At 43.4% G+C, this 14,761-nt stretch overlaps 2 protein-coding genes across 3 annotated transcripts in view; both read left to right on the top strand.

Annotated features, from left to right (window-relative positions):
* slc5a11 (solute carrier family 5 member 11) overlaps positions 1-7,348 on the top strand; it is a gene marked incomplete at its 3' end in the record, with an annotated part of 41,042 nt that extends 33,694 nt beyond the window's left edge. The window contains 5 exon segments of the mRNA XM_080775227.1: positions 1,496-1,664; positions 2,972-3,190; positions 3,192-3,245; positions 5,089-5,326; positions 7,116-7,348. Of these exon segments, the coding sequence (XP_080631353.1) occupies positions 1,496-1,664; positions 2,972-3,190; positions 3,192-3,245; positions 5,089-5,326; positions 7,116-7,348 (913 nt within the window).
* Positions 7,349-12,778: 5,430 nt separating this feature from the next.
* arhgap17b (Rho GTPase activating protein 17b) overlaps positions 12,779-14,761 on the top strand; it is a 90,598-nt gene continuing 88,615 nt past the window's right edge. For both annotated transcript variants that reach the window (XM_080776515.1, XM_080776516.1), the window contains exon 1: positions 12,779-13,315. In XM_080776515.1, the coding sequence (XP_080632641.1) occupies positions 13,263-13,315 (53 nt within the window). In that variant the 5' untranslated portion in view covers positions 12,779-13,262. The remainder of the gene's footprint in view (positions 13,316-14,761) is intronic.

The raw sequence follows: 14,761 nt of genomic DNA, 5'->3' as shown, positions 1-14,761 counted from the left end.
AGTGAAGTAATATTCAACCGGTCAAAAAAACTAAAATGTCGGATCGTGATGAGGTGACACTGATGATGTCATCGTGGAACTCCAAATTGGGGCAAGATTAATATGCTCTGATTGGATCACACGTACTCTGATGGTGAGAGGTAATACCTGCCATGGCAACACATTATTGTCCCTTTGTCAAGTGGTCCCGCCCCTGTTCGTGCCCATTGGTTGGACAAAAGTTTCCTCTCTCCTCTACCATTGAAGTTGCCTAGTGTGTTCATTTTTTATTTATTGCATGTAAGAGCCATTTGAGCCGCCGACATTGTCAATGTGTCAATCAAGGCCAAGGTTGCCAGGCATACACAGGTATTTGCAGGCACATGTGTTGCTGACAGAGAAGGCAAACATAATTTAGACCGTGCTCATAAGATCGGCATCCTGTGTTCGTCGACGGTTTATGTTGTTATTATTAGGGCTGTCAAATGATTAAGTGCCACCATTTTTGTATTTTTCCAGTTTTTCATGTGTCTATGAGGTAACAACAGTATAGGCCTACTTCATTAGACACCCTGGAGTCGTTTTTATTTGCAATGGTGTATTAACTTTGTATTTAGGGTTTCTTCCTGGAGGCTGAACCCTTGAATAAACAGTAATATAGTGACACCACACTATCAGCCCCTCGCCTAACCCCCCCTCCCCCTTTATCATACAAATACAGCTGTGGGTGCGGCTTCAGTTCAGGTGGATACTGTACAGTTTTTGGAAAAAAATATACCTCCTTATATAACAATAAGACCTGATGATCATGTTTTAGGGTGGAAAAAAGATCACGGCACTCCATCTTTAAAAATGAATTAATCAAGATTAATCACCATTCAAACTATGTCCAAAATATGCAAGTTATTCTTGCCGCTGCCTAAATAAATTGTGCAGCCTTTTATGGCAATAACGGACTTGTGTTTTTCCCCCATCCAGACTGGTTCCAACTGGTTTGGATCGATCATCAGATACCAGAGCGATGACTAATGCAAAGTGGATGGGATCATGGGGCGGACATCTCTAAGCATGCAATTTCTGCGATCATTTTGTTATCTATTAATTTCACAAATGAATTAACTCGGTTAACTCGGTTATTTTGACAGTCCTATAGTTATTATATTTATTAAGAAGAAGTATAGGATATCACTAGAAAAAGTTCCCCTCGGTGCAGGGGGGTGCAGGTCAGGTTGTGGCCTCCTGGTGGCGCTGTAATAGGCCAATGTGAAAAGGGTGACATTCCTTCTTACGCCTTGGATGGCAATTGGATGATTTGAGGCATTTTGTTCCAAAAATGTGTTTTGCAAAAATCCACCTGTTGGTGGCGCTCCAACAGGCCAATGTGAAAAGGGTGGGATATTTCAAACAACACCTGCGGCCATGTAATTGCATGGCTGCAGACTGGGTGGTCTTGAAACGGGCATCCAGATTCCTAAGGCCGCCCCTGCGTGTGTGTGTGTTGTCCTTGTGTGTGCAGGGTGTTTGTGCTGGTGCTGGTGGTGGTCTCCGTAGCGTGGATCCCGGTGGTCCAGGCCAGCCAGGGGGGTCAGCTGTTCATCTACATCCAGTCCATCAGCACCTACCTGCAGCCTCCCGTCTCCATCGTGTTCCTCATGGGATGCTTCTGGAAGAGGACCAACGAGAAGGCAAGCTTTTATGACTCTTTTGTCTTTCAGCTGCAGTTTACAATAGAGCACCGAAGTCTGACTTCATAGAGGGCGCAAATCCACAGGTTCATGTACTTTTTATTTGCATTATAATCCCCATAGGGGGATTTTTAGATCGCCTCATATAAGAACTGTGTTAAATAAACATGTCACCCCGGCCGTTTCACTCATAATATGAGTGGATATGAAGATTCAACTGACTGAGAGAAAACGCTAATGTTACTGCTACTGAATTAGTTACATTTTCGCTAGAAACAGACTGTATCATATGATCGAGTGACAGACTGACTGTTGCAAACGATACAGAGACACCTCCCTGACAATAACGCCGAGACAGCTTGTTTATTTTTGGACAGCTTATATGAAACGATTTTAAGATCACCCCATGTTATTCTGCATAGAGAAATTACTTCCGCGAACCAGGGGAATCGAAGGGATGAGCGAGTTACGTCAGGACTTCGGTGCTCTATTCATGTTGATTGAAATGTTCAAATTGAATGAAGATGCGACCCGGGTCTTTACAGATAATTATCACACAACAATCCCACTGGTAAAGAAAGCCAAAACAAAGATACATTAAAAGCAGGTTGAGAACAAGATGCACTTACATAAATACATGAAGCTGTGCCATTTTCTTTTTTTTTTACTTAATTTTTTATCCCACGATTTTGTAACCCAGTTTTCTTTTCACCCAGTGCCAAAACTCTTTTCCAGTGACATCATCGATGGGGAATACAAGCTAATAGAAACTGTAGGCTTTCTAGTTCTGAAAAGTTGCAATGCGAAAATGGAAGCCATCGTTCTCACGATAATGAAAATCTAAAAAAATCTTGTTTAAAAAAAATATCTGCCTAATGATGATGTCACTGGAAGACGGTTTCTAAACTGCCCACAGCCCTCCTATATGAGACACAGACTGAGTAGAAAAGAATCGTGCCATTTTATCATTATTATTAGTGAGGACCTATTATATGAAGATAGGTTGAAAAGTGGTGAAGTGGTCCTTCAAATAATGTGAATACTTCTTCCACCACTGCTTGACCCAATCTGAGAACCCATCGTCAAAAAAACTGGAACAACATATTTTCAGATGGTGGTCTGCGGCCATGCAATTACATACATTTCTGGGGGTCCTTGACATGAAAGCGTTTGAGAACGACTGCCATAGCAACATGAGGTTTCTCCAGGATTTAGAAGGCATTTGTAGAATCGTCCTCAGGTCTATAAAAGGGGTTAAATGGGTCTCTCTGACCTCCATCTCTCCCTGTCCCGTCCATGTCCACTAGGGGGCGTTCTGGGGCCTGGCGCTGGGCCTGCCGGTGGGCTGTGTGCGCATGGTGCTGGACTTCGTCTACCCGGCGCCGCTGTGCTACCAGGAGGACGCCCGGCCGCCCGTGGTCAGGAGCGTCCACTACCTCTACTTCTCCACCATGCTGTCCTTCCTCACGCTGGCCGTGGTGGTGGCGGTCAGCCTGGCCACCGAGAGGCCGAGCCCGGAGCAGGTGAGTGGTGGTGGTGGTGGCGGTCAGCCTGGCCACCGAGAGGCCGCGCCCGGAGCAGGTGAGTGGATGGTGGCGGTCAGCCTGGCCACCGAGAGGCCGCGCCCGGAGCAGGTGAGTGGTGGTGGCGGTCAGCCTAGCCACCGAGAGGCCGCGCCCGGAGCAGGTGAGTGGTGGTGGTGGCGGTCAGCCTGGCCACCGAGAGGCCGCGCCCGGAGCAGGTGAGTGGTGGTGGCGGTCAGCCTAGCCACCGAGAGGCCGCGCCCGGAGCAGGTCAGTGGTGGTGGCGGTCAGCCTGGCCACCGAGAGGCCGCACCCGGAGCAGGTGAGTGGATTTGTGGCGTCGTTGGTCAGTGGTGTTGTTTTCGTCGACTAAAACCGACGAAAATTGGGTTCGTCGACTACCTTTTTTCACTGACGAAAACTAAATGGAAACTAAATGAAAACTAAGCTACGGTGACTAAAACTATAAGACTAAATATATTGACAATTTCGTCAACAAATAAATACTAGACTAAAATGTTAGGAAGTGGACAAAATATCCAGTCATTTTACACTTGTTTGCTAGTCGATCTACAAGTTCCGACGCGTAGATTGGCTATTTCCAGTAAAATCAGTCATTACGACGTCATCAAGGTGCGCCAAAATACATTTTAGTCTAAATCAACTAAATCAACTGTAGATTTAGTCGACTAAAGTCTTACAACATTTAGTCGACTAAAACTAGACACTAAAACATTCCGAGTGACTAAAATGTGACCAAAACTAAGTGAAAACTATTCAAGAGACTATGACTAAAACTAAAATCTAAATTTGCTGACAAAAACAACACTGGTGGTCAGTCTGGCCATGGAGCGGGTGAGTGGTGGGGGTGTAGTGCACAGGTTCCCAAAGTGGGGTCCGGGGGCCCCTAGGGGTACCTTCCAGGGAGTACCTAGCTCAATTAGAGATAGTTAGGAATCAAATGGACCCATCTGTAACTCAGAGAGTGTATACAAATGGTATATGGTCCATTTGGTTCCATCTGTACACTCTCAGAGTTAAATTAACAGTCGTTTTACAATATAAATTGGGGTACCAGAGATAGAAATAGCCATTAAATCGGGGGTCCGTATAGCCTAATGCGTGTGAAACTGGGGGTCCATGGAATTAATATGTTTCGGAATCACTGCTAGAGCCGTAAAAATCCTCCCTTATCAAGGGGGGGGGTCACTGGCATATGTTTTCAAATGGGGGGGGGTCCGTGACCTAATAAATGTTGATTTGGGGGTCCTGCAGTGGTCAGTCAGTCTGTTCCTCGGAGAGGCCCCCGGGTGATGGTCAGTCCGGCCGGTCACAGTGCACCCTTTTGAAAAGACGCGATGAGTGGGCAGGGGGTGCATTTTTTTTAAGGAATATTCTTTACATATAAATAAATATTACGCATATTTTTTTTCACAGATTTTGCCCGTCTCTCTCTCCCCATGTATAGCCTGGGCACAATTCCATTTCGGGTTCATGAACCGGATGATATCGCTATATACGTCATGTTGTAGTATTGTTTTGTATAGTCATCAATCTTCCCGGAACTTCCTTCCCCCTCAAAATGATTTTTCTCAATAAAAGCTTTTATTGTTATTCTTCCCGTTTGAGGGGAAAAGGAAGTTCCGTTTGATTGTTCCTGCCTGATGACTACGAAACAACACTACAACATGACGTAAAACGATATCATCCGCTCCAGGCCGGATCATACGGCACTTCTGGAACAGAGACCAGGCTTTTCCTCCGAGGTGGAAAGCCTGGTGAGGCGAGGTTACTAGTCCTCATGTAGGTCTACTGTCTCTCTCTATACTGTGTACTATAAATAAAATAAAAAAGTTCACCAGTGAAGTAGATTTCGTGTCATTGCTTTGTCGACGCTATAGATCAGTCGTCTCACCTGGTTCACCAGGCTGGATGCGGTGGAGGAGAACCCCAAGGAGAAGCTGGCCAGTGTCCTCACGGTGGAGGAGAACCCCAAGGAGAAGCTGGCCAGTGTCCTCACGGTGGAGGAGAACCCAGTGGAGGCGTCGGGAGGAGAAAGACTCACACAGACACACGACACGGAACAGAATAGAACAACAGCAGCAGCAGCAGCAACAACAACACACCGTCAGAGGACAGGTGGGTGTGTTACTGCTTTTCGCAACTCTTTTTTTTTACCACCGTTAAATGTAGGGTGAGTGATTTTCCATCCATCCATCTTCGACCGCTTATCCATAGTCGTGTCGCGGGGGGCAACAGCTCCACCAGAGTGCTCCAGACTTCCCTCTCCAGAGCAAGATTATTGACTTCCTCCTGGGGGATCCCGAGACGTTCCAAGGCCAGTGAGTCCATGTGTTTCCTATACAACTGTGCCTTGGTCTGCCCCCCGGGGGTCTCTGCGTTGAGGACCTCCCTAGGGAGATGCCCGAGAGGCATCCTATAACCAGATGCCCGGACCACCTCAGCTGGCTCCTTTCCAGGCGAAGGAGCAGCGGTTCTACTCTGGCTCTCTCGTGTGTGACTGAACTTCTCGCCCTATATCTCTAAGGGAGATGCCAGCCACCCGTCGACGAAAACTCATTCCGGGCCGCTGGAGAATCGGAGCAGCAGGGGCTGTTACTCGTTGCACTGATTGCTATAGTGTGTGTGTGTGTGTGTGTGTGTGTGTGTGTGCGTGTGTGTGTGTGTGTGTGTGTGTGTGTGTGTGTGTGTGTGTGTGTGTGTGTTCAGTACCAGGGGGTCTCACTGTCTCTCCAGCTCTTTAATAACTATAAAACCGAAGCTTTTAATTGATTTACCTTTTGCTGTATTCTCTCTCTAGCTCGTTACAATTGGTATTCTGACGTCAAAATGTATCAGCTATTTACTTAAGGAGCTGGAGAGAACTTCGTCAGAATCTATTGAGAGGATTATAGACAAGAAATGTTGTTACTGCAAAAAACTGTAAGTGCCGCCGTGAAGCTCGTTGCTGTGGTCCCTGAGGGGGTCCCAGGTGGTCCACGGCTAACTGACGCAGAGTTGGTAACCTTATAGATCTTTAACTCTCGAGGGTGTGAACTGTACATTAAATTTACATTAATGTTAAACATCTGCAGTACATAATTTACAAGAAGTCTACACAATTAGAGAATGTATAAGAACTAGAATTTTGCACCCGCTTCGCGGGCACTCTAATCCCAGAGTTACTTCGCCACGCACTCCGCGGCAGAAGTGCGAGAGAGAGAGACTCCGCATGTCAAAATGAATCTGCTAACGTTGTGGTCACCACTGTTAGCATGTGTGCTATCAGGCAAAAGCTGAGATAGATAAAACTACTGGCCAAAATGTCATACAAAACACAACACCTAAAATCGGAATGTTATTGTGACCTATTGAGCACAAACAGACCATCATGATTTGCTTGCTGGACCTATAATTAATTTATTTGCATAAAATTTCCACTCGCCCATATAAATAAAAAGCAAGATGGCTGCCGATTGTGAGACTGAAAGGTAGTGTGGGGGGGCGGGCCTGGTGGGCCTATTAGAACACAGGGCAGTGTTGCCAGGTTTGCGAATTGTAAGCGAGTTGTAGTGTGTGTAAGTAGCGTGGTTAAAAGGCCTTGTTTCTGGCCCTGTTGGCCTTGTTTCTGGCCCTGTTGGGGCAACAGCATATGTCCACCAGTTATGTTCACAGCTTTTGGCGGTTTTCATTAGCTACCAACTTGACAATTGTAATAATAGATTGTTATTTTGATCGACGTTGGCCTCTCTCCTATTATCAAAATGGCATGGGCACGTTTTGGGTCTGAGAGGCTTTAATCTCATCAAAATGGTGATCCGCACGTGGCTCAAATGCTGAAATAAATAACGGACGACCTCGATATGAAAAGGGTTGAAAACCCACTGATTTTACACATTTGAAACAATCCGTTCCTCCGTCTATACAGATTCTGCCCCTTCGGCGTCCACGGGTGTCCAAAGCCAGTCCAAGCTGACCGCTGCCCTCTATTGGCTCTGTGGGATGGAGCGCCGGGAGGGAGGAGCCAATCCTCCTCCTCCTCCTCCTCCCCTTCCACCAATCAGCTCCCTGGAGGAGGAGCCATGTCTGAGACACCTGCTCAACGCCAACCTCATCATCAGCCTCTCCGTATCCGTCTTCATCATCGCTTACTGGGCTTGATCAGGGGTGGGAAGTATAGCCAAGTACATTTACTCTACTTAAGTACTGCACTTGAAGATGGAGTGCCGTGATTGTGTTGTACTTATTCTGTTTTATACAGTACGTGTTTATGGAGTTAACATTACCCTAATAGATCCTGTGTAGGTGTTTTGTACGTGGAGGGGCGGCGGTGGTGGCTCAGGGGTAGAGTGGCTGGATGGCAACTGCAAGGTCGCCTGTTCGAAGCACCTTGGATAAAGGCGCTATATAAATGCACCATTTACGTGTCTATGGAGTTCTCTACTAGACCCCCAGGTGTTTTGTATGTGTCTATGGAGTTAACATTATACCCTAATAGATCCCTATGTGGTTTGTATGTGTCTGTGGAGTTAACGTTACTCTAATAGACCCCCAGGTGTTTTGTATGTGTCTATGGAGTTAACATTACTCTACTAGACCCCCAGGTGTTTTGTATGTGTCTATGGAGATAACATTACTCTACTAGACCACCAGATGTTTTTTATGCGTCTATGGAGTTAACATTACCCTAATAGATCCCTACTGAGCAACTCAGCAGAACCTGCAGAAAATGCACAGACGTGGCAGTGTTTTGGTCTTTGTGCTCTGCATACTCTGTTTCCTCACATGAAAGGTATTGGATAATAAACAACAATAATTACTGCAACAACCAAAGATAGCGAGTATATGTAAATATACACAACAGCAAAGGGAGATTAAGAATAAAGAAAAAGACGGCTTCACGATATACTTTGAGTACGCCAGTTTTAGGCCTGGGTCACAAGAGGATCATCAAGAGGAGATGGACACCCTCTACCAATAGGATCATGTTTTATTATTTTCTTAATGAGTTTATCAGTTCATCAATCTACAAGTTCATCATAGTCAGTTTGTTATGGTATAGTCTCCCCTCAATATTTCTTATATTATTAATAATGTTCCCCCATATTCTGTCAAATTCTGTGACAATTGTCTAATGTACCACTGTGCCACCGAGCCCCGGTCATAGTCTTTTGAATACAATTTAATTTCGTTTTAGTCACCTGAAATGTTTTAGTGTTAGCCGCCTAGTTTTAGTCGACTAAATATTATATGATTTTAGTCGACTAAATCTACAGTTGATTTTGTCAACAGAAATGTGAATAATGGAATACATATCCAGTAGAACCTAAAGACATGTCATGTTATGCTTTGTTGCACGCTGAAAATAGCAGATCAACAAGCTCACACAACGCATCGAGAGCTTGTAGATCGGCTATTTTCAGCATACAACAAAGTGTAAAATCAGCCGTTACGACGCCATCAAGGCCTGCCAAAGTATTATTTTGACAACTGTAGATTTAGTCAACTAAACATCTTATGATATTTAGTTGGCTAAAACTAGACTAACACTGAAATGTGATAAAACCGGAATCATAATAATAATAATGAATTGCATTTTCATAGCGCTTTTCCAAGTGGTCAAAGCGCTTTACAATGGTTCATTCATTCATTCATACATTTGGAGGTGAAGCGGCGAACAGTCGATGCCAGTGTCCTCACTTCCCACATTCACACACCAATGGTGGCAAAGCTCACACCGACCGACTCATTGGAGGCAATGTAGGGTTCAGTGTCTTGCCCAAGGACTCTTCGACATGTGGACAGGAGGAGCCGGGATTTGAGCCCCCGACCCAGGGGTCACTGGACCACCGCCTCTACCTCCTGAGGAGGTTTGAAATAAATACATGAAAATGTATTAAAAAAAACACTGACTAAAACTAAACCAAAATGTGTTGTCAAAGTCAACACTAGATGGCAGCCTGGTGAACTGTTGGTAATGACTTTCTGCTCAGTGGCAGGGTAATGACTACTGTTCCACTATTTTGTTGATAAAGGCGATTTTGTCCCACACCCACTATAGTCTCATGCAGCCAGACAACTATTCCACAATCTCCGGAAATTGCTGGAGGCAACACTGTGTTCACTTCATGGGGCCTGCAGTCCAATGGCGGCTCTCCTACATAGACTTCTAATGAGAATGAATGGGACAACCAAGTCCTGGACCGGAAAGTAGTCAGAAATGCATTGGACTCGGGGCAAAAACAGCCCAGCTGTAATGACCTTAAATACCTTTATTTTAGATTGTTTTGTAGTAATAGTACAACTTAAAACATTACAGAGACTTTAGTCGTCACTGTACAATACTTAAAAATGTTGCACACATGCCTAAAATGGCTCTTATTTGCGCCGCCCTCGTTGAAAACAATGTATTTCAAACTCCAGCTCGTCTCAGTTCAGGCTGAATGAACAGCGCTCGACCGCTCGGTTTCTGCCCCCTCAAATACCGTAACTCTTATATTAGATGGCTCTGACACCCACACTCTCTGAAATGAAGAATGATTATCCCTGTAACACCCAGCGTTGCAATACTACAACATATTTTTATTAATTAATTAAAACTTTTTTTTATGTTATTTTTTCCACCTAAACGTCATCATTGATGTTCATTGCAATGCCATTGGTCATGATATTTGCATATAAATACCCCCCCACAGAGGCTGAAATTCACACAAATTAAAAATCTCTGGGCTGACCTTTGACCTTTAACCCGAATAAAAGTAAGTAAAATAACTGTAATATGCTTTTTTGTGATCATTAGAATGTCTAGAACATGTAGAACATAATTCATTATTGTGAAAGATATCCCCCAAATGTAAATGATTAATTTATTATTATTATTATTATTTTATTATAAATGTTCATAAAATTTGCAAAACAATATATATATTTTTACATAATTTCCTCTGATAAGTCCTAGTAGTAAAAAATTGTAGTAAGGTTGAAATCGTTTTTTTGCAAGTCGAAATTAATCATGGTTTTACAGGGATAAAGGCCTATTCATACTCCAGTTTTAGGTGACCACCGAAACGGTGGTAATAGTAAAAATAAAGAGATGTGTTTGGAGGTGAGCGGTGGGTGAGTCGCTTATACCACCGTTCGCGGCGTGACGCCAGGTTGTAGTTTTCAGTAGTCACCGTATCACCTAAAACTGAAAGCCATCAGGTATAAGCACTTTAGATATCAAATGACACTGATCATCCCCCTGTGTGGCTTCTTCGACCTCATCTCATCTGGACAAAGACACAGAACAGTTTTGTCCCCTCAGCAGGGCCGGTTCTAGGCATAGGCGAACTAGGCGGTCGCCTAGGGCCTCAACCACTGAGGGGGCCTCGTCACACGGAGAAGATTATTTTTTTCATGTATCCCTTACATGGGCTACTGGCCACATGTGGCCCCCACCTAGCTTCTTAATTTTGATCTCAAAGTGCACCAGATTGAAGCATTTTCATGGCAAATTTACAATTTTTATCCGGCGTGGCAAAGCAGGAGGGGGGGGGGGCTCTGTATAATATGTTGCCTAGGGCCTCAAAAGGCCTAGAACCGGCACTGCCCCTCAGCCATCGATTGCAGCATTAAACAAAATGCCCCGCCGATTATGAATGGTTCTGTCCTGTGTACAGTGCAGGGGACCTCGTGTATGTATTCTCTTTTGTTGATATGTTGTTCTGTGCTATATGGTCAGCCAATAGGTCCCTTCGTGGACAATACAGATTAGTATTATTGTCATAGAACATCCTGCTTGTGTGGCATCCAGGTAAGGGTGTGTGATGTGAAAATTACTTTCCCTTTTTCTTTTTTAATTGAGCATTTAATACGTAATCGATTTTTGTAATGATTGTCTCCACATTGTGTTCTCTGGGGGTCCTTGGATGAGTTCCAGGGGTTCCCCATGCAGTGACCATGCATTTTCAAGATGTTTGTGAAATGTGGAATATAATTTGAAATATTGTTAGCAACAAAATCATCTTTTCTGAAATGCGTATTAATTTGGTGGACCCTTTTGATTGATTGAAATATGTATTAACAGTTTGCAGAATTACAGTACATTTCAAGCACAACTCAATACAAAGACTGTTAACTGTGAGTGGACGACCCAATAAAGCATTACACTTGTTTACAAGAGGGTCCACCTTGTTCAATTCATGAAAACATTTAGAGACGTACAAATAGACACTTCTATAATAGCCAACGAACAGAACAGGAATTCATGAAGGTAAAAAGGGAAAAGAAACATAAATAGTGAGGGGAAAAAGGGGTGGGGAGGGGGATTCAGATTTTACGGGGGCCAGTTTTGAATTGCAGCCGTCCGTAGGTGCCCTTTGTGAGCGGTTTTGAAGGAGTCAAGGGATTTGCATGTCTTAATGACTGTTGGTAGGGCGTTCCACATTTTGGTGGCATAGGAGCGAAAATAATTTAGTCCCTTGTTTGTGCCGAATATGGGTTGCACATGGTTTGTTTCACTCCCTCTGGTGTTGTGGGTGTGGACTTCGTTAACATTAAGGAAGTATCTAGACAGGCACATGGGTATCTTGGTGGTGTATCGAATCTTGTGGACCAGACCCATTGCAAGATGCTGTACTCTGTCGTCGACCCTAAGCCATTCAAGCCTGTCAAAGTGGGCAGGGGTGAGGTGGGTTCGGGGGGTGAGGCCAAGTAGGAGCCTGACCAGTTTGTTTTGGGAAGTCTGGAGCACCTTTTCACAGCTTGACATGAAAACAACTGGGCTTTACTTATAAAGACAAGTAACTAACTATAGGCCTGCCTATACATTTACTCAAGTACAATTTTGAGATATTTTTTACTTTACTGGAGTACTTCCAATTTACAGTACTTCTACTCCACTACATCCCAGGAAGAGTATAGCTGCTACTGGCAGCTTATATGGGATCCAAATGAATACAGAATCTCAGAGGAAAATGCTGTAGGCCTACTTTCACTCCACTACAATAATTTGAAAACTAGTTATTTTCTAGATTTTGATTATTATTAAAATAAAACATTAATTAACCACTTAGCCCGATCATCGGCCATTTGAAAAAAAGCCGATCTACAAGCTCACAACATGTCTCGATGTGATGCGCTGTGAGCTTGTAGATCTCCTATTTTCAAAATATTTTGTATACATTTGTAAAACATGAAATGGGACATTCTGCAAAAGGAGCACTTTTACTTTTGGTACTTTGAGTATATTTTGATGCGATAATTCCGGGCTTGTACTTGGGTGTCCTGGGTGTTACATTATATATATATATATTGAAATATATCGAAATATTTATTAACAATTATTACAGTGCATTTTAAGCACACCTCAATACAAAGACTGTTAACTGTGAGTGGACGACCCAATAAAACATTATACACTTGTTTACAAGAGGGTCCACCTTGTTCAATTCATCAAAACATTTAGAGACGTACAAATAGACACTTAAAAATATGAAGGTATAGAATGATATATCACATCTTGCAGCTGTTTGTACTGTGTTACAGTATGTCTCATACAGTAGGCTAGTACTAAGGAAGTACAGTTTGGAGGCAGGGCCAGGGACTTCCTCCTTCCTGGCTGCTAAGGCAAGGCAGCTGGCTGTTGCTCTGACTCTGAAACCAAACCAGTTCTTAAAAAAAAAACACATCATCACACGTAACGCCTGAAATGGGGAGAGAGAGAGAGAAGAACAACAACAACAACGCAACAACGACCATAACAAATGAAAAAGGGAACATATAATCGCGTGTAGCTAAATGTCCTCGGGCTTGTTGCGCGGAACGAGAGAGAAGAGAAACACCTATTTCTTGTACTAGTTGAGCGTCATTCTTTTTTTTTCTTTCCTCCCCTCCACCTTGTCATTTACATTACAATGGCAGCAGCGACGTGACGGTTAAGTTGCAGGTTACTTTGTAGCGAAAGAAGGGTTTGTTGGAACGACGTACGGTCTTCAAACTTTGAACGGGGGAGTGTATAGTTGGTTGGTTGGTGGTGGTCCCACCATAGCCGCAGCCTGGATCTGTACGGTGGTCCGTGGGAGGAGACGACATCATGAAGAAACAGTTCAATCGCATGAGACAACTCGCCAGCCAGACTGTTGGAAGGTAAAAAATACACACACACACACCCCAAAACATCTCTTTTTTTTATTGGTGTCACGACACGACACCACCATGTGTGTTTGTGAGTGAAACCGCGTTGTTATTCTCGTGTTAAATGTTTAGCTGTTCTTGACAGTTTTGGCTTATTATGATTTAATTTGTCCTAACGTTAGCCCTGGTGTTGTGGGCGGTGTTGTGGTAGGTATAGGCTATGGCTGGGAAGTGGGAACACGTAGCTATAGATACAGTTTACCTGCCATGTATAAAGTAAAGTTTATTTAATAAGAAAGCATAAAAGCACTGCACAAAGTTCACACACAAGGTCTACACAATGAGGGGAATTTGCTCAAGTTTGAGAGAGAGTGAGTGGCATTTAGTAAAATAGCCTTCACAGGAGTACATTTGCGTACTTTTCAGTAGTATTTTTCTTCTTATATTGTACTCAACTACAATTATTTTAAAACTTTATAGTTACTAGTTACTGTAGATGTTTATTATTGTTAAGAAATATTAACCACTTCAGCCCTATACAATTATGCATAATGTTAGCCGCAATTTGCAACTCTAGATTTTTTTACAATTGGCTGAATCTAGAGTTGCAATAACCTCCATCGACTTCCTATGCATGGTTTTGGTTTTGCATTGGTTTGTGATCTCCTGGTCTTAAATTCCGTTAAACTCACCAACATTGCAGCTGTAGTCCAAGCTTGAATTATCCTCTTTCAATCTGGTGTCGCTTGTTTATCATAAAAGTCCCCCGTAAAGATGTTATGAGCTACTTTCTGTCCAAAATATTCCAAGAGTGACAATATCGAGCCGCCATTTTGATTTTTGCAACGTGCCATAAAACAAGATGTGAGGGGGAGCGCTTGTTTAATAGAATCTTACCTGCGCAGGTAAGACACCCAAAGAAGAGGCCGACGCCCTAGGGAGGGAGGGACGCTATTAAACAAGCACTCCCCCTCACATCTTGTTTTATGGCACGTTGCAAAAATCAAAATGGCGGCTCGATATTGTCACTCTTGGAATATTTTGGACAGAAAGTAGCTCATAACATCTTTACGGGGGACTTTTATGATAAACAAGCGACACCAGATTGAAAGAGGATAATTCAAGCTTGGACTACAGCTGCAATGTTGGTGAGTTTAACGTAATTTAAGACCAGGAGATCACAAACCAATGCAAAACCAAAACCATGCATAGGAAGTCGATGGAGGTTATTGCAACTCTAGATTCAGCCAATTGTAAAAAAATCTAGAGTTGCAAATTGCGGCTAGCATAATGTGTACTTTCCACTTTTGTTACTTTTAATGGGCTACATTTCAATACACCTACTAACGTTTAAACTTTTACTCAAACATTTTTTTAATTCTGGACTTTTACTTGTAACAGAGTATTTATTTCACTTAAAATAAGACATGTGAGTACTTTTCTTTCCTACCTGTAAAG

The sequence above is a fragment of the Protomyctophum bolini genome, assembly GCF_963924005.1.
Source record: "Protomyctophum bolini genome assembly, chromosome: 11".
NCBI classification, from domain to species: Eukaryota; Metazoa; Chordata; class Actinopteri; order Myctophiformes; family Myctophidae; genus Protomyctophum; species Protomyctophum bolini.
This window is presented reverse-complemented; position numbering and strand designations above follow the sequence as displayed.